We start from the raw sequence: 23,414 nt of genomic DNA on the forward strand, positions 1-23,414 counted from the left end.
GGTCAGATTTCCGGCTTCTCTTGAGTCGGACCGCGGAACTCATTTTAATAATGAGTTCTAAAAATGTTCTGTGCAGCACTACACGTTGAGCAGAAACTCCATTGCAGTTACCGACCAGAGGCTTCTGGGTTGGTGGAGCAGATCAGCAGCACATAGAAATCCAGATTGGCAAAAGTATGCGATTCTACATGGCCAAATGCATTGCATCTTGTGTTGAAGAGTTTGAGAAGTACTCCAGCTGGAAGTACATAATTGTTGCCCTACTAGGTTATCATGGGACATGAGATGAGGCGGCCAGCTGTTTCTACAAATGCTCTAGTCAACATAATGGATGATATGGTCTTGGATTGTAGGCTTCACTGATGTGGTACATTCTGTTTCTGACTACGTTGGAGAAGCTGCCCTTATGGTCCACCAGGAGCAGTGCCATGATCTCAGTCCGGGTGACTGCGTAATGATGAAGAAACACAAGTGCATATCATGTTTGGAACCTCATTGGAGGGGGCCGTTCCAGGTAATTCTACCCAACTATACTGCTGTGAAGTGCAGAGGTCTCTCGAATTGGGTACAAGCAAGCCACACTTGCACAAAGGGATCAGGTTAGTCAAGCTGTTGGGGACCAGCAAGCTGCTGGGACAGCATTTGTTTGGCCGGGGGGAAGGGGAGGGGTCAGAGAGAGTTAACTGTAGGCACCGAAGGGTCACAGCCAAGAGAGTCGACTTTGAGAGGTACAGATCCCAATGAAGGGCCTACTGCAGTAAGAAAGCAAGTCTTACTCGGAAAATATTGCCCCAAAAGAGGTGATATCTTGAGAAGCTGTCTGACCGCAGGGCGAGTACCACCAACTATACCTGAAAGTCTTGAACAATCAGATCAGAGTGATACAGATGATGAGCAAATAGCTGCGAGGTCACAAAATGCTAAGGTACCAAATCAACGGTACTCATCTCCTGAACTGACTTATTTGGCTGCTAATCAGTGGGAGAGAGAGTTCCACATGCATTGTATTAACAATACGAGTTCACCTGAACCTCCTTGAATCAAACTTTGTGGTTGATTTGAATTTTAATCTGGATGTACCAATCAGTGAATTGACAGAGTTTTACCTGAATATACTCATCAACGAAGCTGATATGAGAGTCATTGTATGTAAATACCTTCATCAGTTGGTGAGGGTGTAACTTACCGTAGCTTACCTGAAGTGTGTTAGCTTATTTCATGGTACTGACAAATTGCAATATTATTACTCTAATCAAGATCGGATCTTTTCTGAACTTCCTCTGCTTAATTATTTAAATCTGCATCTCGAAGCTTCAACCGTTGAAACTATGAGTAACATATTTTGACCGACTAAATCTTTATACATAGCTCATGCACTTGGAGCTAAGCTAACATGCAAATTAGTGGAGCACAAATTATTTTATAAATTTAGTGGAAGGTAGACAAGATAAAGTAGCAAATAATAGTAATGGATTGCCTTAATTAATTGTTCGGAGCTTACCACAGGTAGAAAAAATAATTAAAGATGGAAAGGTTTCATTAGTTCTAGACTGGCAACACAAAGGTAATTTTTGTATATACAGCGAGAAATCAAATATTAATACTGTTTTTGTAGGACTTGGCAAATATAACCGTACATTTGAAATGCATGAAAACTGGGTAAGATATTTAGAAAGTGTAGATACTATTTTCCCTGGAGTATAATATATTTGTGGGGAGAGTGCTCATTACAAATTGCCAAAAGGATGGTATGGAGTTGTAATTTGGGAATAGTTTTTCAGAAATGTATCATGTTAAGCAAATAAAGAAGAATTAGTGGATACAAATGTGAGAATGAACAGAAGTGCAAGTGAAATAGTAGGGCAATATATTTGGAGTTCTAATACCCTTAGGAGGAGTAGCATAAACTGTTAGAAAATAAGAAAGCGGTCTACTATTTTTGATAAACTCACTAACAGTACATCTGTTTTTTTGTTGTAGATGAAGAAATTATATCAATAAGATCGATGGTGATTCAAAATTGACTTGCCCTTGATGTCCTTCTGGCAAAGGATGGCAGAGTCTGCCAATTGTTAAAAGTCCAACATTGATGCACTTACATACCAAATAAGGGTAAAGACTTAGAAGTTTACATTAAAAACATTACTGACTAAAACAAGGACTTGAATGTCTTAAACAAGGACTTGAAAGACTTAAAAGCAGATGGTGCCTGGTAAACCATACGTAAGTCATTGTCAACTGTTAGAAACTGGTTGGGAAACTTAGGAAATCGATTAGTGATTTCTATCCTGAGACTTTTAGTGTCAATCTCTTTGTTGCATAATGCTGCTGATATTGTCAATCAAATTTTGCAGACAAAGAAAAAATAAAAATCACAATGGAGTGAAAACCACAAGAACTGATCTTGAAATGGAGGATGAACAATATGAATATCATAACAAGATAACATTTTTTGAAGAGAGTAGAAGGAAAAGGTTAGAAACAACACACCCATAATCTGTGACAAGGTCTGATGTGGTAGATAAGGTGATGGCTTGATGGGGCGTGGCCTGCCTGGATGGCTGAGTAGACGTATTTGCCGTAGCTCCCCACAACAGCAGAATACTTTGCCAATATTCTCCTTTAATCCTGACCATTAACCCACGCAATACGAAGCAATACTATTTCTGCTCATCCGTGGAATCCAGGAGTGGCAAAATCCCCTGATCTGAGGGGCCCTGCAGATGTGGAAGTGGTCTAAATGATGAGCCACTCAATGCCAGGCCACGTGCTTTAAGGGAGTCGCCAGGAGGCTCTGGAATTCCTGCAGCCGAGAGGACTCTTGGAAGCAGGGCACAGGAGATAGCAGGACTGCATCAGTCTCACAGAAGCAGATCCTGGAGATGGGGACCTGGAGCCAGAGAAGACATGAAGGTAAGGAGACCACCGAATTCCAGAAACTGAGAGACAGCAAGCCTGGAGATCGAGTGGACGGGACACTGCAAACTGCCTTGGCCGATTCCTCCCGGGCAGTGAAGAATACGGAGAGGAGGTGTCCGGCTGTGAACAAGAGACAGCTGGTGAACCGAGTCGGCTGACTCGGGCGACCGTGATGTGGCGGTTAGCCAGGTGGATGTCTGGGCCCTGGACCTCGCTCCTGAGGCCTGGAAACAACAGGTGAGAAGGCAGCCTGAGGCCTACCAACAGATGGCAAAGAAGATTGCTGAGCAGGGTGGCCGGGACTTGGGGGGCTGCACCCAGCCTGCGCCCTGCAGTGCTCCTGAGTAGCCGCATTAATTTGGGGATGGCCGGCACCGATCCCGCTGAGAACCTGAGGAAACAGGGGTCTGCACCGCTACCTACCGTAGTGCTGGGCGGTGGCACGTCCTGCGTCCGGGGCCAGTGAAGAGGCAGAGACAAAGAAACCCCAAGCCCTGTAAACTGGAGAGATCAGAGGGTTCGGGATGCTACAGAGGAGGCTTAGTTAGAGACAGAAGATCGACAAGCTGTACCGTAGCAAGGCCCCCAGTGGAGAAATTAAACTAAGGTAGCAGGGGGGGCTAGCTCAGCCGTACAACAAGCAATAACACAGTTTGGTGGCCAGTCACTGATGCAGGAAAAAAAAAGGCAGCGTTCATGCATCATGCCGTCATTTGCAATGGACGAAGGTTTGTCAATGGGGGCAGGAACACAGTGACTAACTGCCAAGGAGTACATCAGGTGTTGATGCTAAGTAAGAGACTAGAAAAGCTGTACGACACATAGAGGGAACTGTTAGAAACCGTATGGCCCCAAGCAGTAGAATATACACTACTTACTCCTGGAGTCTACCAAGAGCTTTGTACATGGAAATATTAAGCACACAGGAAACTTAATCGGAAAGTCATCCTGATGAAAGGTCAAGTGAGTGTCTCACAAGTTTATCCCAGAGACTCATACCCAATGACAGGAAAATTATGACACCACATAAGTACCTTACACGCTCTAATCATGGTGAAGGATAAGGGCGCTAAGTTGCATGCTAACAAAATAATTAATTACATGTTGCCCCTACCACAGGGTTCAGTGACTCAGGTGGAAAGCATGACAGGGGGCGATAATGAAGACCCTTGGAATTAAAACGAACCCCGCCTCATTGCTAGACGTCCTACAGGCAATTCAGTCTACACGTGAGGACATGGTGCAAAGAATAGATGCAGTGACAATCAACGCCAACCTACTACGCTGTGATCCGAGGAAGGTGGCGGATAGGGTAACTGCCACTGAGGAAAATGTAGATGCACTACAAATGGAACTGCATACCCTCAGGGACACCGTCATTGCGCTCCAGAATAGAGTAGTGAACCTGGATGAAAAAGCAGAAGACACCGAAGGGAGATCTAGGAGGAACAATCTCCGATTCGCGGGTTTCCCCAAACAAGCTGAAGGCCCATTGGACGAGCTCTTCCTAGAAGAGTGGATTCAGAAAGAATTAGCCCCAAAACGACTGTCAAAGTTCTTTAACATAGAGAGAGCACACAGATTGCTGGCTTCCTCCCCAAGACCGAGGCAAGAGCCTTCATCGCCTGGTTCTACAATTATAGGGTCCACTATTATTTGAAGGTCATTCCACATCGATGTACCCCGACTACACCTGAGTTCAGGAACAAAGGAAGACGTTCCTAAATGTCAAACGACCTCTTCGTGATCTAATTATGGAATATTGCCTGTTATTCCCGGTAAAATTGAGAGTGGAAACAGCCAGTGAACCCTTATTCTTTCAGTCAGCCGCAGAAGCAAGTGACTGGGATTCCAGGTGCCCGCCTGGCCCCCTTGACAGAGTCATCCAGAGCATCAACAACAGGAGATAAAAACCGAGAGCGATGAAAGGGACCAAGACAGAAGCCACAAATGAGAAGAATCTAGAAGAAGATGCAGGCTTCGGACACAAAAACAGTTCAGGAATCGAAAACCATGACCCAAGGTACAGGACATGACCCCAGTGGTCTGGAGAACCAGTTGAATGAACAACACGAAGGGGTTCAGACGAAGGACGTAGAGATATATGGTCGAAGGTTTCCTAAAGGAGGAAAGGTGAGAGAGACAACAACATGTAGTAGAGTGGACATGGTATACAAGTAAGTCTAACAGAGACAAAAGTTGATAAAGATGAAAGTCATGGCTAGGGAACACCCACCCCCTCCAGAGGTCCGCTCCCGAGGAGAGAGCGAAAGGGTCTCAACCTTGAACCTTCTTTGGTGGCTGGGCCTCTAGCACAGCAACCAACCAGCAGGTTTCTATCCAAGAACTCTTGAGAGGAGAGCGCCTCTGGTCTAACTTTAAGACAAGAAAAGTTGAGATTCACTGTTTGGGGAGGGTGGTTTAGGGAGTACTTGAAGACTGATATCCTACATTATATGGGGGTTTTGCAGTTGTGTTCAATAGGGAATTTATACAGCAATCAAGTTTAGAGTGTCTAGAGTCCACTTATGGGAGAGTATTAGTGAGTTTGTAGAGGAGAGGAACTGCCAAAAGGAATGCAGAACAAAAAATGGTTAAGAGGAATTGTACACAAACATGGGGGCACAAGAATTGATAATTTTGACATGGAAGGTACGGGAATGGTCAATTAGCAGAAGAGAAGGAGGGTGCTAGAGTTTTTGAAACGTTATAAAGTAGGGATTGTATGCTTACAGGAAACGCATTTATGTGGTGTAGCGGTCCCATGTCTGGGGCGTTGATGGAGGGGCCAGATATATGTCACATCCTACTGCGGAGAGGCACAGGGACACTTATTTAGATGGCACGCGGGGTACCATTCCAGAACCTACACCACGTAACAGACCCCTAGGGGCAATACATGATCACACACAGGAAGGAAGTAGGAGGGGAAGAAGATGTGTCTGATTAATGTCTATGCCCTCAATTCTGATAGTCCCAAATTTTTTGCAACAGTGATGGAGGCAGCAACCCCGTTCCTAGGAGTGGAAGTGATACTATTAGGGGATTCTAATTGTGTCCTGGATGCATGCCTAGACAGAGACCCACCCAGAGAGAATTCAAACCTTGTTCAAACAGAGTATTATTAAACCTTGTTAATGGGATGCAACTTAGAGATGAGTGGAGAATGTGTAATCCATGGAAACAAGTGATCTCCTGTCCTACCCCTGCAACGAACACATTTAGTCACCTGGATTATTGCTGCATCTCAATGGGGTTGTCCCTGGGAGTGGAAGGGATCTCATACTTACACCGATATCTGTCAGACCATTCTCCTCTTCTAATGAGCTTATTAGAGGGAGCAGGGCACCCGGAGACCCACTCCGGCGCCTCCTGGCAGAAGCATTTTCAAATCCGCTGGTTACTGCTGCCATTACGGAGGCCCTCACCCATTATTTTAATGAGAACTTGGGAACTGTATCCAGCAAGGCGTTGAGATGAGAGGTAATAAAGGGTTGTGATTAGAGGGGTAGCTATTATAACTTCCCATGGGGTTAGGCAGCAATTGGTACCAGACATTCATAGACAGGAACAGAGGTTAAGTACTCTGGGAGCGACCATACACAGAGATCCACAGTCCTTAGAGGAATGGCGAGTGACACGCCAAACACTCATGACTTTATGGGGTAGGGTGGAAAAACAAATACATAGCATATCGGCAACGCCTCCATATGAAAGGAGCTATGTCCAGGGCCCTACTAGCGAGATTGATTAAAACAATATCCACATTCCTCCCAATATTGCAATTACAAGACAGGAATGGGAATTTGACCTGTAGCCAAGGGGCAACTATAGACACATTGGCACAGCATCTAGCGACTGCATATCAAACTAAGTCCAACGCACCCCCAGAAATATTACAGTCCTATCTAGAACACATAGAAATACCTCAGCTGGACCCTGTGAAGGCAGAAGCCCTGGGAGGCCCTATAACTAGGCCTGGGAGGTAAATTTCGTTCCGCTCGCGGAAATTGTGATTATTTGACATGTTCGCGTTCCGCGGAGAGCGCAAAAATGTCAAAACGTTCGCAATCTGCTGCGAAACGGATGTTTTTTCTTCATCGCGTTTTAAAAATGGTGTCTTGCGTGTGCGCTAGCATCCCTGCATTCGACACCGTGTTTTCCTATGTTGGATTGTTGGTAGCCGGTTGCGCTATTCCGCGTGAGTTTGCGAACGCGAACAAGTCATTCGAGACCCCAAACAGGAAATAAGCATCGCGGGCGGGACAAGTGTAAACAAGATGGCGACCGCATGGACAAGTTGGCGAGACATTTTTCAACGTGATCAGGCAGAAAATATCGCGAACAGGTGGGGAAAAAAACTTCTGCGTCTTCGCGACATTTCCGCGTGTTTGCGAAGATTTTTTACATTTTCGCAATAATTTGCAAAAGTGAATTTCGCAAATTCCGCCCACCCCTACCTATAACTACAGAATAAATATTATCAGCTATCAAACGCCTTAAAAACACATAGTGCCCAGGCAGTGATGGCTTCACGGTTTGAATTTATCAGAGCCATGCGCTTCTTCTAGCCGATAAACTGTTAGAAGTATACAACGAGTCAAGGGAGAAATATACAATGCCTACGTCCATGCAAGGAGCGTTAGTCTCCATGATTTTACACCAAATAAAAACCCAGTAAAGGCCGATTTTACTCCTAAACTTAAATAATAAATTACTGAGCAGGATTTTAGCAGCTAGGTTATTACCTCACATGCCACGTTTGGTTCATCCGGAGCAAGCATGATTCATACCCAGGAGGAACATTACTCATAACCTGCGAAGGCTGGCACATGTTTGCATTGCCCCGATATTAATGACGGAGGACTGCACTCTGGCAATGCTAGACATAGAGCAGGCATTCGACTCGGAGTGGAAATACATCTGGGAGGCCATCTGGAAAATGGGGATGCACTCGGGATTTATCCAGTGGGTACAATTGTTATATATATATTTTGTGGTGCCTGTACTCTTAAATGAGCTGGAAAAATTGGGAGTGTTTTCCGGGCTCCTTGAGAAGTCGAAAATAATTCCAATTGGGAGACTGATGCATGTACCATTAGGGGCCCACCCAGAGGTGTGTCTGCCATGGAAAATAGATGGTATAAGGTATCTTAGAGTTCAATTGTGGCACTCACTCTCACTATTCCTGGAGCATAATATAGAGAAAATAATAGCAAGGTGTTTGCGCCTCCATGGGATTCTGGAAGTCCCTGACTCTTTCCTTGATGGGAAAAGTGGCAATCATGAAAATAATAATACTACCCAATGTCTGTACACCCTACGGCATACCTTCTATAAAATCCCACAGTCATATTTACATTGTTAGACAGTTTAATAGTGGAATTACTGTGAACCAACAAACATAAGCGGGAGAACCTAGGAACTCTCCAACTGAAACAGGCGGATGAAGGACTGGAGATTCCCTGTATGAGCCATTACTATATAGCGGCTCAATTATGACACGCATTTCACTGGCTGGAGGAGGATAGTAACTGGGGAAAATAAACTACTGGAAGGCAGCTACATGGGGACTACCATTCCTGAGTTACTCATGATGGGCGCTGCGATCCTAAAAGAATACCCAAACATAATTAGGCACATAGCAAGAGTGTGGGAGGCCACAGTTAGGAGAGTAATCCGGAACGCACCCTATGCCCCATACATGCCATTGTGGGTTATAAGACCCTTTAAAATAATCGCAGACTCCATGTCCGTCCAATGTTGGAAAGACGGAGAATGCCACATTATGGGGATTTGTGTAGTAACAACAGGTTCCTGACGAGGGAGGATGCTACAACTACTTCTAAATTGCGAGCTGGACAATTCCTTCAAATATGGGAAGATAGCGGCAGTGGCCTGGGAGGTGTAGACCTCCTTCTCAGAGGAGCCCCCAAGTACAGCAGTGCTTACAACGCTATTGTCTATGGCGGAGACCAACACTTAATTTCTCATGTATATATATATATATATATTCACTGAAAAAACCATAGGTTTCACACCAGTTATAGTTAGGTGGAAATTTTACTTGCATAAAACCATTGAAATTCCCACGTTATAGTTAGTTGGACTCACTATAACTTGCGCGTGCAATGCACTGCTGATGACGTCACATATTACATCACTTATGACATGGTCAGTGACATCACTCATGACATCACTGATGACATCTCAAATGACATCACTGATGACAACATCCTTGTGACAAAGTGGCAGACCTCCTATCAGCATAAAATAACCTTCGACACACACATTCAAAAATAGAAACTACCATTTTCTTAAAAAAGGAGAAACCAATACCAATTACAACAACTTATTAGGTAATTCCAACATCTACATACACATCCACTCATTCACCAACAGTTCTATATAGTCACTCATGCATGTACTTACTCATCATATGTACTCATACACCTATACATCCTGTTACACACTAATACTCATCCATATAGTTACTCACACACAAATTCACACATGCAAATAAACTATCAAAAAAACATTTACTTGATTATACTGCTATATACACACCACTACACATACTTCTACAGAAACGGAAACATATTTACTCTCTTAAACAATCAATTATAAAAACAAATACTCACTAACCCACCCATACACACAATCATCCACCCATACAGTCCTGCACACATGCTGTCTTCAAAATACATACAAATAGTAAGTCACTCATTCATGCATCTGTGCTCTAAGTAATACCCCCCACCGAACCATACAGACACTGATACTGATACTCAAAAAAACAACTAATAACCCATATACACACTCATGTAGCTACTCACCAACCCATGCAGCCACTTATACACAAAGTGAGACACAGATACAGATATTTAAATATTTAAACATTACTCGCTAATATATGTATTCACTAAGATACATTTAATAAGTCAGTTAACCAATCAATTTTACACAAAAAAACATCCATTTAGACATGTATTTACCCATTTATTCTTCCATCAACCTTTAGATATACATATATAAAAAATATTTATTTTTCAGAAAGATACATATTCACTAGATGATGTCATCAGTGATGTCATTTGAGATGTCATCAGTGATGTCATGAGTGATGTCACTGACCATGTCATGAGTGATGTAATATGTGACGTCATCAGCAGTGCATTGCACGTGCAAGTTAAAGTGAGTCCAACTAACTATAACGTGGGAATTTCAATGGTTCTATGCGAGTAAAATTTCCACCTAACTATAACTGGTGTGAAACCTATGGTTTTTTCAGTGAATTTAATAGGTTTTTTAAATGCTAATTCCTAACTATAACTGGTGTGAAACCTATGATTTTTTCAGTGAATATATATATATATATATATATATATATATATATATATATATATATATATATATATATATATATATATAAAATTTCTATGGCAAAATGAAACCCCTCATTTTGTTCCTTTTCAAATTAAATGTATTAAGTGTTACCACTTTATTCCAATCGAGATGACTTCAGATGTGCCATACTTTTGTCATAAGTAAGACTGTTAGCGTTCTAGTTGTTCTTTAGAACACTCTGGGACATTCTGTCATTGGGCTATAGTTGGGCTACATCTGGCTGATATTTGGGCTACATTTGGGCTCTTTTGTCTCTGGTGGCCATCTTGGGAGACTGCATATCAGAATTTTTTTTAATGAAATATAAGAGGATTTGAGAAGTCACTCAAAATGTGCCCTAATTTTTCTTTCTTCAGCACTAATCATAATTTCTATGGCAAAATGAACCCCCTCATTTTGTTCCTTTGCAAATTAAATGTTTTAAGTGTTAACACTTTATTCCAATCAAGATGACTTCAGGTGTGCCATACTTTTGTCATAAGTAAGACTGTTAGTGCTCTAGTTGTTCTTTAGAACACTCTGGGACATTCTGTCATTGGGCTATAGTTGGGCTACATCTGGCTGATATTTGGGCTACATTTGTTTTTTTTTGTCTCTGGCTGCCATCTTTGGGCTACATTGGGCTACATTGGGCTACATTTGGGCTCTAACTTATATATAGCCCAATGTAGCCCAATATATATTTTTTCAAAGTTAATTTTCGTAAAAACCACTGGAGCATATATCTTGAGACATAGCAAAGGCACATCGGGGTACCAGTCCCTACAATTTTGCCAAGTTTGGTGGAAATCCATTCAGCCGTTCAGGCTAAAAGTGAGTCCAACCGCCCTATGGAAATTAACATGGGGAAAACACGTTTTGGGACCCCCCTTTTATCTTGGCCCCTGCTTGATGGATCCCCCCAAAACTTTCAGGGAAGGAGCGGAGCGCAGCGAGGCAAAGTTAAGGAAATTTACAGGCAGATCCCTCATTCGGCGCCAAAGTTATTCCCAATAGAACAAGAGGAAGGTCCTTCTCCTACCTGGCCGCCAAGACCTGGAACTCCCTCCCAACCGACCTGCGCCTGACCCAAGACCACCTCTCCTTCAGGAAGAAGCTCAAGACCTGGCTGTTCGAGCAGTAACGGCACTCCCCCCCCCCTAGCGCCTTGAGACCCTACGGGTGAGTAGTGCGCTCTATAAATGCCTTGATTGATTGATTGAATGTTGCAGATTTCCTATTGGAAAACGATCCTAACTATAACTACCTACTGGCGACCGCCAGTAGGTAATATATATATATGCAAAATCAAAGAGTGCATTCATTTCCCTTGCCTGAGCCACTGAAGAAAGGATGTTGGGTATCCTGAAACGCGTCTGGCAACTATTAAAATTGAGGTGACTTGTACCTTATAGCTCGTCTGCTGGCAAGTGATGAAAAAGAATAAAAACAAGTGAATTTAATCTTGTGGCTTGTCTTCGAGGGGCTAATCTGCACATGATTTGATATATATATATATATATATATATATATATATATATATATATTCCGCTCCAGTGTCCACCGTCAACGAGTCACTCTGTAGGGCGGGTGCTGCAGCGCGGTGGTGTTCCGCGCAAATATGAAAGCTCCACACCGTGTCCCCTTGATTAGATCCAAAAAGACACGCAGCACTCACGGGATCAGTAGGGCTTAGAACGCCAAACTTTTTTATTCAGACAAACGCGTTTCAGGAAAGACTCCCTTCGTCAGTGTCATGAACAATGCATTTCGCGGCACCATTTTAAAAGCGCGTGGGTGTATAGTGTAAACATGAACAAGGGACCAAACCTCGTATTTTCATACGGGCGCCATCTTAGAACATGCAATTCTCACATAGTAACAAGCTTTACTGTTACAAAAATCATCGTTAAATACATGTCCTAGATGCATATTTTGCCGTGGATCGGCATTTGCAACACTGCTTTGTGTTGCCTAGTGTCCCAACCTGTTAATATGTATTACAATCAATTTGTTAGATTAAAACGATCAAAATCCTCATAATAATATGACTAGAAATGCCACAATGTTATCTTTACATTCCAATATATTCGGGCCGATTAATCATAATGCATAATCATGGCCCTATTGATAATCTAGCCGTGGATCGGCCTTGGCAACCAAATGGTTGCCAACAGAACTAATCGCTTCAATTTACAACAATATAAATTCTACAACCCAGTTCTTTCCGCTTCTTAGAAAAAGTATCCCAAACAACATCATTTCATCGCCGCCAATTCTGCCTTCTTTCAATTACCATTAATCCAAGAAGCAGATAAATAATTCAACAAAAACTCAGTTCTGTCGACAATAACAGTTGTAACATATCCTTCATTCATAACATGAGGTAATGAAATTCCCTATTGGCCCAAATGTGCAGACATTTCCTCTCCGATATTAAAACCACTCGGAGCCTTGGTCTCTAGGTCCACTATGTAGCGGGACTCCAAACTCCTAAGCTTAAGGAGTCGGTTGCCCCTCCTAATGTGTTCCGGTACATGGTCTAGGCAGCAATATTGTAAAAGGTCTCTGTTGCTCTGATGTTTTATGGCAAAATGACGTGCAACAGGATAAGAAAAATCCTTGTTCGCAATTGCCCTCATATGCTCCAAAATTCGTAGCTTGACTGGATTAATTGTGCTGCCTACATATCTTATTTTGCACGGGCAGCTCAGACAGTATACAGCAAAGCTGGTGTGGCAAGACATACATTAGTTCAATTTCCTTCCCCCTTTGACTCCTCGAACATCATAAGTTAAGACGCGTTTGCTGAAGGCACACGCCTTGCATCGTCCACAAGGAAAGAATCCTTTGGCATCTTTTAATTTTCCTTTTCTGTTTGTAACTGGGTCTAAGTGACTATGAACCAATTGATCCCTCAATGATCTAGCCTTTTAAAGGTGATCATAGGTTCTCGGGGATATCCATTCCTAATATGCTGTCTGTTTTAAGAATATGCCAATGTTTCTTGAGGATCGCTCTCAGCTCATTAGAATTGGAGGAAAATGGTGTAATAATACAAAATCTTCCTCCCTCTTGATCAGTCCTCACCCTTTTCTCAAACAGTGTGTCTCTGGGCAGACGATTTACACGATTGCGTGTTTCTTTGAGGAGGTTTGGTTTATATCCTCTCTCAATAAATCTTAAGATACACGCATCAGCCGCCTTCTCATAATCACTCTCAAGTGTGCAGTTACGGCGAATCCGTAGGAGTTCCCCATACGGGATACTGTTAATCAATCTCCTAGGATGTCAGCTAGAAGCGTGTAAAACGCTGTTTCCTGCAGTTGGCTTCCTATAGAGAGAAGTGACTATCTTTTCATCCCTGATCTCCACTTTCAAATCCAAATAGTTTACCGTTTCCTTACTGACTTCACCGCTAAATCTAAGATTGGAATTGTTGATATTAAGCAATGCTATGTATTTCTCTGCCTCAGATACTGGTCTATTCCAGACTAAAAACAGATCATCTATGTATCTGTACCAGACAATAACCTTTTCTGTCCAAAGTATGTTTTTTGTGTCCCAGGCTACCTGCTCCACACACCAGCCCACGAAAAGATTCGCGTAGCTGGGGGCGAAGCAGGAGCCCATTGCCGTACCAGATACTTGTCTGTAGATGTCATCCTGAAATAGAAAAATGTTATTCCGTAAGCAAAATTCCAACAATTCCAATAACATTTGACTGTGTGATGCCAGATTTAATGAACGTTTCTTCAAAAAATACTCTATTGCCTCAATGCCCTGTGAGTGCTCTATGCACGTATATAGGCTTGTTATGTCTAAAGTTATGAGACAGTAAGTAGAGTCGCATTTAATCTGTTCAATCTTTTCGATGAAGTCCGAAGTGTCTCTAATGTAGGATTTAAGAGAAAGTACAAATTCAAACAGGTAATGGTCCTAGAACTTTGACAAATTTTCCGTCAAACTACCAATCGAGGAAATGATTGGTCTGCCAGGGGGATTGTCTCGAATCGGTTATCCTTTGCAAGGAAATCTGAGATGTAAATCAACCTTGCTTTTTGAACAGTTTGCTACAAATGGACCTTACATTGCAGGTCTGTAATTTATTGGGTTGTCAAGGGTAGAATTGGCTTGATGAAGGATATTTTTAATTAAGGGTTTTCTGAATTTGTTGTGTGGGGTGCTTTGGTCAATAGGTGGGCATGATTAATGCATCACCAGAATGCCTTTTGGGATACTAATTTTGACAAACAGTGGCACACCACTAGATTCCAGTTTCTCTTGAAAAATCTGTTCGTTATATTGGTACAGTGACTGATTTGAATGCTAGTGAATTCATGTGCAGTAGATTGTAGGCAATCTTCCTATTTATTTACTTTTTATTGTATTTATGAGCGAGAGATCTGGCCAAATGACAATGTAGAAATGAATAAGGAACCAGGAAATGTACAAACAGTAATGCAAATTATGGTGTAACATCCAAATAGGATAAACCTCATGCATACACCTTGATGTCAACAACCTGATGAAAAATGCAATGGATGGAATGTGTGTCAGGTGAAACCTACTTCCTCTACCAAAATCTACCCAACACATTGTAAAGTTGGGAGTCAGGAATGAGATGAGTGCAGAACAAAATGCAAGAAACAAATTAATAACATTTATGTTACAGAGAAACTATCTGGATCTGTGTTAGCTCTGACATACTGGCACCCTAACAACTTGAGGAGGAATAAGTGCTGGCTGCAATGGCCTCTCTATACTAGATCCTGTTGTGTCCCAACTTTGGCTGAGCTTGACCATTTGTCCTTCAAGCTCAAACAATGGTGAGAGCAGATAGGGGCATAGTGGAAGCTTTGTCAGTGCTTAGACCAAAGACATTCCTGTACCTCGTACATTAACACTATGCATGTGGATGGGGGGACAGCACAAGATACAAGCATGTCCAGTGTCTTGAAATTAAGTTGCTTGCTTTACCATCCGCTTCTGCAGTGGTGGCTGTGATTGGTGGAACTTCACCAGACACGAACTGTAATGGGCCACCTGCAAAGTGGAAGGCAGGTGAGTCTGCACCGCTCCAGGATGTCATAATGATTAATTAATTAATTCCAGGTTTAAGGTAGAGCTATTGTATTGTTTGGATTCACTATGTTATTTTTATGTTTTGGATGGATCTGGGAAATATCTTGATTTACACGATGGAAAGATAACCTGGTATCATTCCTTATTTCTGCACCACAGTCCAAAATACATAACATGATTGTTTTGAAAGTGTAACATTAGAGCTACTTTTACTTTTTTGTTTTTTAAAGTGAATCTTAATTGTTTAGGAATTAAGACATCCATAAATTGAAGCAGTCGTTTGTGTTCTCAGAGGCCTATTTTGAATGTCACTCAGGATTGATTTCAATATGCTATGGATAATAAATAACATTAAAACTGAAAGTTTTCTCAAATTTACAGCTGAAAATTAATTTGACTGGTTTGGGATAATCCCTTTTGAGACATTCATACCTCCACACGGCTATATCTGATGCCCTTGGCTAGACACATACCAAATGTAACTCAATTAATGTACCTTTGCCATTAGGACCCTGCAAGCTCTCCAACTTCTGTCTTTTGGTATTCGGCCTTTTGGTGCAAGAAGAAGCATCACAGCAGCAGTAACATTGATGACAGCAATTGGTGGATTGACAAAAGCTTTCAATTCAGTAAGGTTCGTCTGAAAACAAATAACAAAACTTGTTTGAATACAACCTGTAAAGTGACAGACATTATATACAATTGAGGCACATTTCACTAAGGATAAAATTGAAATAAATCAATCAAAAGAAATATAGATATATATAAATATATATAATTTAGTTTCATCATTGTGTTGAAGTTATGTGTCTGGTATTTTGGAAGAGGCTAATAGATTAGTGTGTTTAAGCGCTTAAAGTTGAGCAGTTGAAGTTGTTGGGATATTTAAAAAATAATATGTTGAAGAGTTATTAGTCTGCTAAGGTTTTGTGGTGCAGATTCGAGAGGAACCATCAACTGCACAATTGACAATGACAATTTGTTGTTATTGTACTAATATTGACTAGTGTCAGTGGAACATGTTGTGCAAAGAATAACTATATCAGGGTGATTTCCGCTGGTCGAGATTTTGTTAATGTCAGTGTGTGCATGTGTGTAAGAAATTCAGAGAGTGTCAAAACGCTATTTCTGATTTATTTCCCATATGAATGAGCTATTTCAAATTCTTTAGTGGAGCAGGCAAAAGTTATTTGTTTATTGTGCTTGGTTAGACTTGTAGAATTCTGTGTACAACAAAAGTGTGAAGGAGGGTGGGCCGCTGCAAGGAGTGAAGAACCATGTCAGTGTGTGCCACGTTAAGATAAGTCAGTTGGTGTTAAGTGCCGCACCGGGATTGGTTGACAAGTCATCAAATACTAAGCTGTAATAGGTTTATGAAAAGAGGAAAATATTGACATATATAAGGAATTATAAACTGAACTAAAAGTTTAAATCTTATTAATTTGATATTTGTTCTTTTATTGTTCAATTTTTCCAATCATTAAATCTTTTAAAGCTCTTAGAGATCTGATGAGGGGTGATGTGCTGGTCCCTGATCAGTAGGGCTTAGAGACCCACCAGAAGGTACACCAGGTCAATACAAATAACGTTTTTAACATTATGATGTAGTTGACACAGAGTTTATTGCATTAAGTCTGCCTTTCATATGAGTCTTTGATTGTTCTTGACCACATGACTGCCTAGGATTTACCCTTCAAATGTGGAAAACATTATATGAAATTAAGTGATCTTCTAGACCTACACAGTACGAAACATTACATGCTTGGGAGTGAGCAGCTCATGCCAAAGAGAATATTTTTTTATCAGAATAGAGCAAAGAGAGAAGTGCGAAATTATGCATATGCTCAATGGGTTGAAGGACAGCTAAGGAAGAGGAAATGCATAGTTGAGGGAGCTAGAATGGAGCTAGAATATTCCTGTTGCAACTGCACGAATAAATATTGTACCAAATCCAACTGTTCCAGGTGCTGTATGAGTATCCATGACAGGGTTTATTCCGATGTTACAAAACTCACAGATTATTGCATGGAGCCCACCACAAAATGTTAAAATCATGAAGAGAAGGGAGAAGGATTATCTTTTCGACATCTACTGCACAGGGAGAGACGGGGCAATTGAACAATGGGATTTTTTCCCCTTGCTTTGAAAAAACTCCAGAAAACCAAAGAATAGGAGAAACAGAGAGATCCGCTTTAAACCCGAAAAGAACAAGGCTTATATAGGTACCCAAATTGAAGGGGAATTGGAAGAAATTATTAGAGGATGTCTAGACATTTCAAATTTGAATCAATAACAGGAAAATTAATGATTATATTTGAGTAAAGAAATCACAAGAAGTGCAGCTGCCACACATGCAAAACTGACCAAATTGGCAGAGAGATAGGAAGGATGTGGATCTCTCTATGAGTGTTCCTTTACAGAATTGTTTCAGGGCACAGTTAGGTGATGAAGTTATTGTGACAATGTGGTCCTCAGAAATGAGATTACACATTGAGGAGTTGGTGAGGTGCATCGTAAATTGAGCGATTTTGACATGTCAGAGGGCAAGTAGGCAAAGAAAAAGGGAATGAAAAAGAAAAATCCAATACTACAAAAGCAAATGGAAAGCCACCACCAGTAACCCCAGATGAAGATGAAGATGTAAGTTTCAAAAGAGTGTGATACCAGATGGAGGGTATGTTTATGTACCGTGGAGTAATGATGATCTTGCGACATTCACAAACAACTTGGCCAAACTTGAATACTTTCTTTGATATTGGGGTACTGAGTGATCTATGGGCTCAATGTAAGATAGCTGTCCAATGGACAGGTACTGAACCTCCAAGTAATGCACGTACTCTATCTTATTCACCTGTGTTGATGACAAAGTATGATGAGGTGATTACCTTTTTGAAAGGAAAAGTTCCAGCAAGGGATATTGTTTGGTTAAACAATAGAACTACTAGGGAAGCTAAAGAATCGGTGCATGCTTATTATGAATGATTGTTGCAGGTGTTTAAACAGCACAGCGGACAAGAGAATCTTGAAAAGGGAGATATGGGGAGTTTTGTGTCACAGTTCATTCTTGGGTTGCGACTAGAAATTAGCATTCACATACAACAGAAAGATTTTGTTCACAAAAAAGCCCTTTGATTAGATTCTGAAGTATGCAAAATACTGTTGTGATGAGCACGAGATGAAGCATTAAAGATTAAGAGAGAAATGTTTGTTGGGTCAGACTGAGCTTGCTCCAAAAGGGTTTCCAAATCAGTCAGGAAATGCTGATGGAATGCAGGGTGTTAGTATCCAGAATTGAGGACAGACAGCTCAAGGTGGATTGAATTATTCTCAGGCAAAAGGTAAAGGTGTTCTGGTAGATCCAAATTCAGGGGTAGACACTGAAATGCTGAAGAAATTGACTCCTTGTCACTATTGGAACAGGCTTAGACATTGGAAGACAGAATCCAAATCGTGTGAGTGTTGATGGGCAAATGCAAGGTATAAATCATACACAACAGCAAAATGTTCAAGTTCCGGTTCCAATTCAATGGCTGCAGATGTTAATGCAGTCACAAGTTCCTATGATGCCGGTACAATGGCCCCATAGCATATGGGGAATTACAGATTCAAATTGAATCTATACCAAGAGCAAATATAAATCCATTCCAAAATTGGAGCCCATTTCAACAGTTTGTCATGTTGCAGAACTAGAACTTTAATTCTGACAAGTTCAAATGGCGGTGCCTGAGGAGCGAGGAAGATGGCATTCTTGGCGTATTCAAGGAGGTAGACCAAAGTTGACCATTTGTAGAAGGAGTGGTGAATGGCCACCAAGTGTCATTAATTATTGACACGCGTGCTACCCATTCTACTGTTGGAACAGCATAAGTTCCAAAACTACCCCACTTGGGAAAGAAGATCCAAGTTGTATGTGTTGTACATAAATAAATAACTAATCCTGTTTCAAAGAAAGTACTTGTAAAAATAGGGACATTTGAGGAAGATCACACATTTTTGGTATGTGATTCAAGTCCTGTAAATCTGTTAGGTGCAGTTTTGTGCAAGTTAAATTGCAGTATTTTCTGCACACCACACATTTTGGGATTGTTAAAAGTATTTGTGGAAAAGAGGCAGAAAGTGATGTGTTTATCTGGGTAATAAAGACATGTTTGGCAACACTTTAGGTGGGAAATGTTGGATAAGTACGTTTTGTGAACAGCTGTAGGGAATATTTGGTGAGGGATGTGGCTCAAGTCACTGTGCGACTCCTAATAAAACATGCGGAGGTGAAGAAGCATCTAAGGAATAAGCTGGCTTTGGAAGTTGATGATATTGGGAACTAAACTAAAATATATTCTTGTGATATTGAATTATTTCTTTAAGTGAGTGAGTGAGTGGGTGGGCGAGTGGTTCCTTTTGTTGTGAGCATAACGTCCATGGGTTTGATTGAATTTTTGAAGAATGTGGTTTATCACAAAATGTACCCATAGGAACTTGTTACATATAATGGTGCTCAGATGACTTCACAGTAACTGGAAGAATGTTTGAAATTAATGTGTATTAAGCTAATAAATAGGCTTTAAATGGTTCTTCATTAACAGACTAGTAGAGCTTTTTAAAAAGTTTTTAAAAAGGCATTTGCAATTGACCATGATAAAAAAGTTTACAAAGTGGAATTCTATGTGGTGGGAGTTGTAGGGGGTGGTACTAGGCCTTGGATGAGATCATGGAATTCCGAAGTGACAATAAAACTCCACCAAGCTAAGCGGAGTTCTGCCAGTGGCAGAGTGCGTTACCTCATGCCATTCGCACTGATTTTTAGCACCGGGTCTTTGTCCCTTGCTGTAAAATCAGCACAAATGGCATCAGGTGCAGCACAAGAGGGTGCTACATCATTCTGCTGCTCGAGTAGTAGTTCTACTCGAGCAGCAGCTCCCTCAACGCAACAGAAGAATACTCAGCGTGAGCGATAGCGACCATCCACGACAGCCCGTCTTGAGAAATCTCACTGGGAAGCAGTCTAACATTGGATTTTCCTTTCTCACACTCCCCATCCTACAGTTGGCAAGTGAGGAAAATACGAGTAGAGTTTTTCAGAGGTCCACTGAGTGCAGAGTGCGAAAAAGTCCACGAACGGAGCAGAGCTCACTACCCAGCCTAGTTCGTACAACACCAAATGAAGGCACCATTCAATCAATCAATCAGAGGGTTGTTAAAGTGCAGCTACTCACCTGTTGGCATTGGGGGGGCACAGTTCCAGGATGTTCATTCAGGTTTGTCAAAGAGCCAGGTCTTGAGGTCCTTCATGAACTTAGAGAGTATTGGTGTCTGGCGGAGGTGGAGTGGGAGCGTGCTCCATGCCTTAGCTGCGAGGAAGGAGAAGGACTGTCCTCCTGTTCTGGTTTTCTTGATGGCCATCACTGTAGCTAGGGAGAGCTGGGCTGAGCAGAATGATCTTTAAGTTGCGTGGAATGAAAAGTGGTGCTTTAGGTAGGGCGGTCCAGTGTTGTGGAGGGCTTTGTGGGCTTGGGTGAGAAGCTTGAAGATGATTCTCTGTTCGACGAAGAGCAAATGTAGTGTCTGCAGGTATTCGGTGATGTGGCAGTGGCTGCGTAGCGTGCATTGCCGTAGTCCAGTCTACTGCTGATGAGGGCGTGGGTGGCGGTTTTCCTGTGCTTAAGAGGACTCCATGTGAAGGTATTTCGTAGGAGATGGAGGGTGTGGAAACAGGCGGAGGTGACGGCGTTGATTTGGCGGTTCATTTTGATTTCGGAGACCAGGATGATTCCAAGGTTGTGTGCGTGGTTGGTGGGGGAGGAAGAGGGTTACCAAGGGTGTGGGGCCACCAGGTGTCCTTCCATGGATCTTAGTGAAGGCCCATGATGATTACTTCAGTTTTGCCATTGTTGAGTTGTAGACAGCTGTTCTTCATCCACCTGGCGACGGCTTCTATTCCTGCTTGGAAGTTGTGTTTGGAGAAGTGAGGTTTGTTGGATAGAGAGAGGAGGAGATTGGTGTCGTCTGCATAGGATACCGTGTTGAGTCCGTAGGATCTGATGATGGGTGTGAGCGGGGCCATGTAGACGTTGAAAAGGGTTGGGCTGATGGAGGACACTTGGGGAACTCCGCAGGTGGTTGGTGTGGGGTCGAGAGGAAGGGGGGAGTCTGCCAGATAGGAATGAGTGGATCCAGTCAAGGGCCTTGTGCCGGATTACTGCGTTGTGTAGTCATTGTGCTAGGGTGCGGTGAGATACAGTGTTGAAGGCCGCGGAGAGGTTCAGGAGGATGAGGTACACAGTCTCTCCTCTGTTGAGGAGGGAGTGGATGTCGTCTGTCACAGCGATGAGGGCAGTTTTGATGCTGTGGTTTTTCCTGAAACCCGATTGGGAGGAGTCGTGGGTGTTGTTTTCGTCCATGAATGAGGCGAGCTGGCTGTTGACGACTTTTTCGATGACTTTCACTGGGTACAGGAGTAAGGGGATTGGTCTTTTTTCAGTAGAGAGTTGATCTCGTCATGTTTCCAGTCGTCGGGAAAGGAGGTGGTCTCGAAGGAGCATTGATGATTCGAAGCTCGGGAAATAATGTTCGTGGCTTTGTGTTAGATGTGGTGGGGCAGTGATCCATGGGGGCTCCGGAGTGGACTGATTTCATGGTCTTCAGGGTGTCATTGATGGAGAGGGCGGTCCAGCTGTCGAGTGTAGGTTGTGTGGTGTGGGGGATGGTGGATGTGGGATCCGTGTGTATGTCTTCGTCAAAGTTGTAGTTGATGGTCCTGGTTTTGTGGTGGAAGAAGGTGCTGAGTCCTGGGAGGGAACATGTCGGTTGCTCACTGTTGGGTTGTGCAAATTCTTTGATGATGCCGAAGAGTTCCTTGCTGTTGTGTATGTGGGTGGATATTGTGTCCTTGAGTGCTTTCTTCTGTTTGCTTTGAAGGTGTCAAGGTTTGCTGTGGTTTTGGAGTTCCTCCATAACTTTTCTAGGCATCTGCAGGTTGGACTTGATTCTCGGAGTTCGACGGAGAACCAGTTGACTCTCTTGGTGTGTGGGTTGTTAAGCTTGCTTGAGGGGGCGATGGTCTTTGCACAGTCGGTGAGCCAACTGTGCAAAGTTTGGACGGCGGCAGTAGGGTCGTCATCTGTGGTGGTGGGAATGGAACTGCTGAGAGAGGCGGTGAGCTAGTCGTTGGGGATCTTGTTCCAATTTCTGCGTTTGGGCCAGTGTGGGCATTTGCGGGGGATGTTGGTTTTGAAGGTAAAGTGGACACAGCAATGGTCCATCCATAGGAGTTTGGAGAGTTTGGAGAAGTGGCTGTAGGTGATTGAGTTTCCTGCTGTGTAGATGGAGTTGAGGGTGTGTCCTGCTGAGTGCAGGGCTTTTGGTATGATCTGTTTGAGTCTGATGTTGAGGAGGTTTTTCAGGAGGGAGGAAGAGTTGGGGTCCTGGAGGTTGTCAAGGTGAAAGTTGAGGTCACCCAGCATTGTGTAGTCGGTGGAAGTGATGGGTTGGGGGATGATGATGTCAGTGATGGAGTAGGTAAAGGGTGCGTGGGGTCTGTGTGGTCTATAGATGAGGGTGCCTCGAAGGGTGATGTTTGGGTTGGTCTGTATAGTGAAGTGAAGGTGTTCCATCAGGTCTGTGGGCCCGTCGGTGTGGGTGCTCAGTCGGAGGTTGGATTTGTGAGCGATAGCGATGGCTCCTCCAGTGCGGTTGGGGTGGTCTTTCTCGGTGAGCTAGTAGCCTTTGGGGATGGCAATCATGATGTCAGGTCCTGAGTTGGCATTCGTTGAGGTTTCTGTGAGGAAGGCGACGTTGGGGAAGATGCTGTCGAGGAGGTCCCAGATTTCTGTGGCGTGTCTGTGGAGGGAGAAGATGTTGAGGTGGATGCATTGCAGGGTTTGGGTAGAGGTGGGTCCTGGGGGTTGGCAAAGGAGAGGGAGTGGTGGCAGTGGCTGCAGGTGAAAGGTCCATGAGTGTCACTTGGTGAGGAGAGGCTGCAGTTGTTATCCTTGCTGATGTTGAGTGCTTGGAGAGCCAAGGGTTTGTAG

The 23,414-nt window shown here is 42.8% G+C and overlaps 1 protein-coding gene across 1 annotated transcript in view; it reads right to left on the reverse strand.

Moving 5' to 3' along the window:
• The window catches only part of DNAH11 (dynein axonemal heavy chain 11), a 3,642,058-nt gene that overhangs the window by 1,143,858 nt on the left and 2,474,786 nt on the right, over positions 1 to 23,414 (reverse strand). Inside the window, exon 60 of the mRNA XM_078663510.1 lies at positions 15,887 to 16,030. Within this exon, the coding sequence (XP_078519636.1) occupies positions 15,887 to 16,030 (144 nt within the window). The remainder of the gene's footprint in view (positions 1 to 15,886; positions 16,031 to 23,414) is intronic.

This window comes from Lissotriton helveticus, chromosome 10 (genome assembly GCF_964261635.1).
Source record: "Lissotriton helveticus chromosome 10, aLisHel1.1, whole genome shotgun sequence".
In the NCBI taxonomy this organism is placed as follows: domain Eukaryota; kingdom Metazoa; phylum Chordata; class Amphibia; order Caudata; family Salamandridae; genus Lissotriton; species Lissotriton helveticus.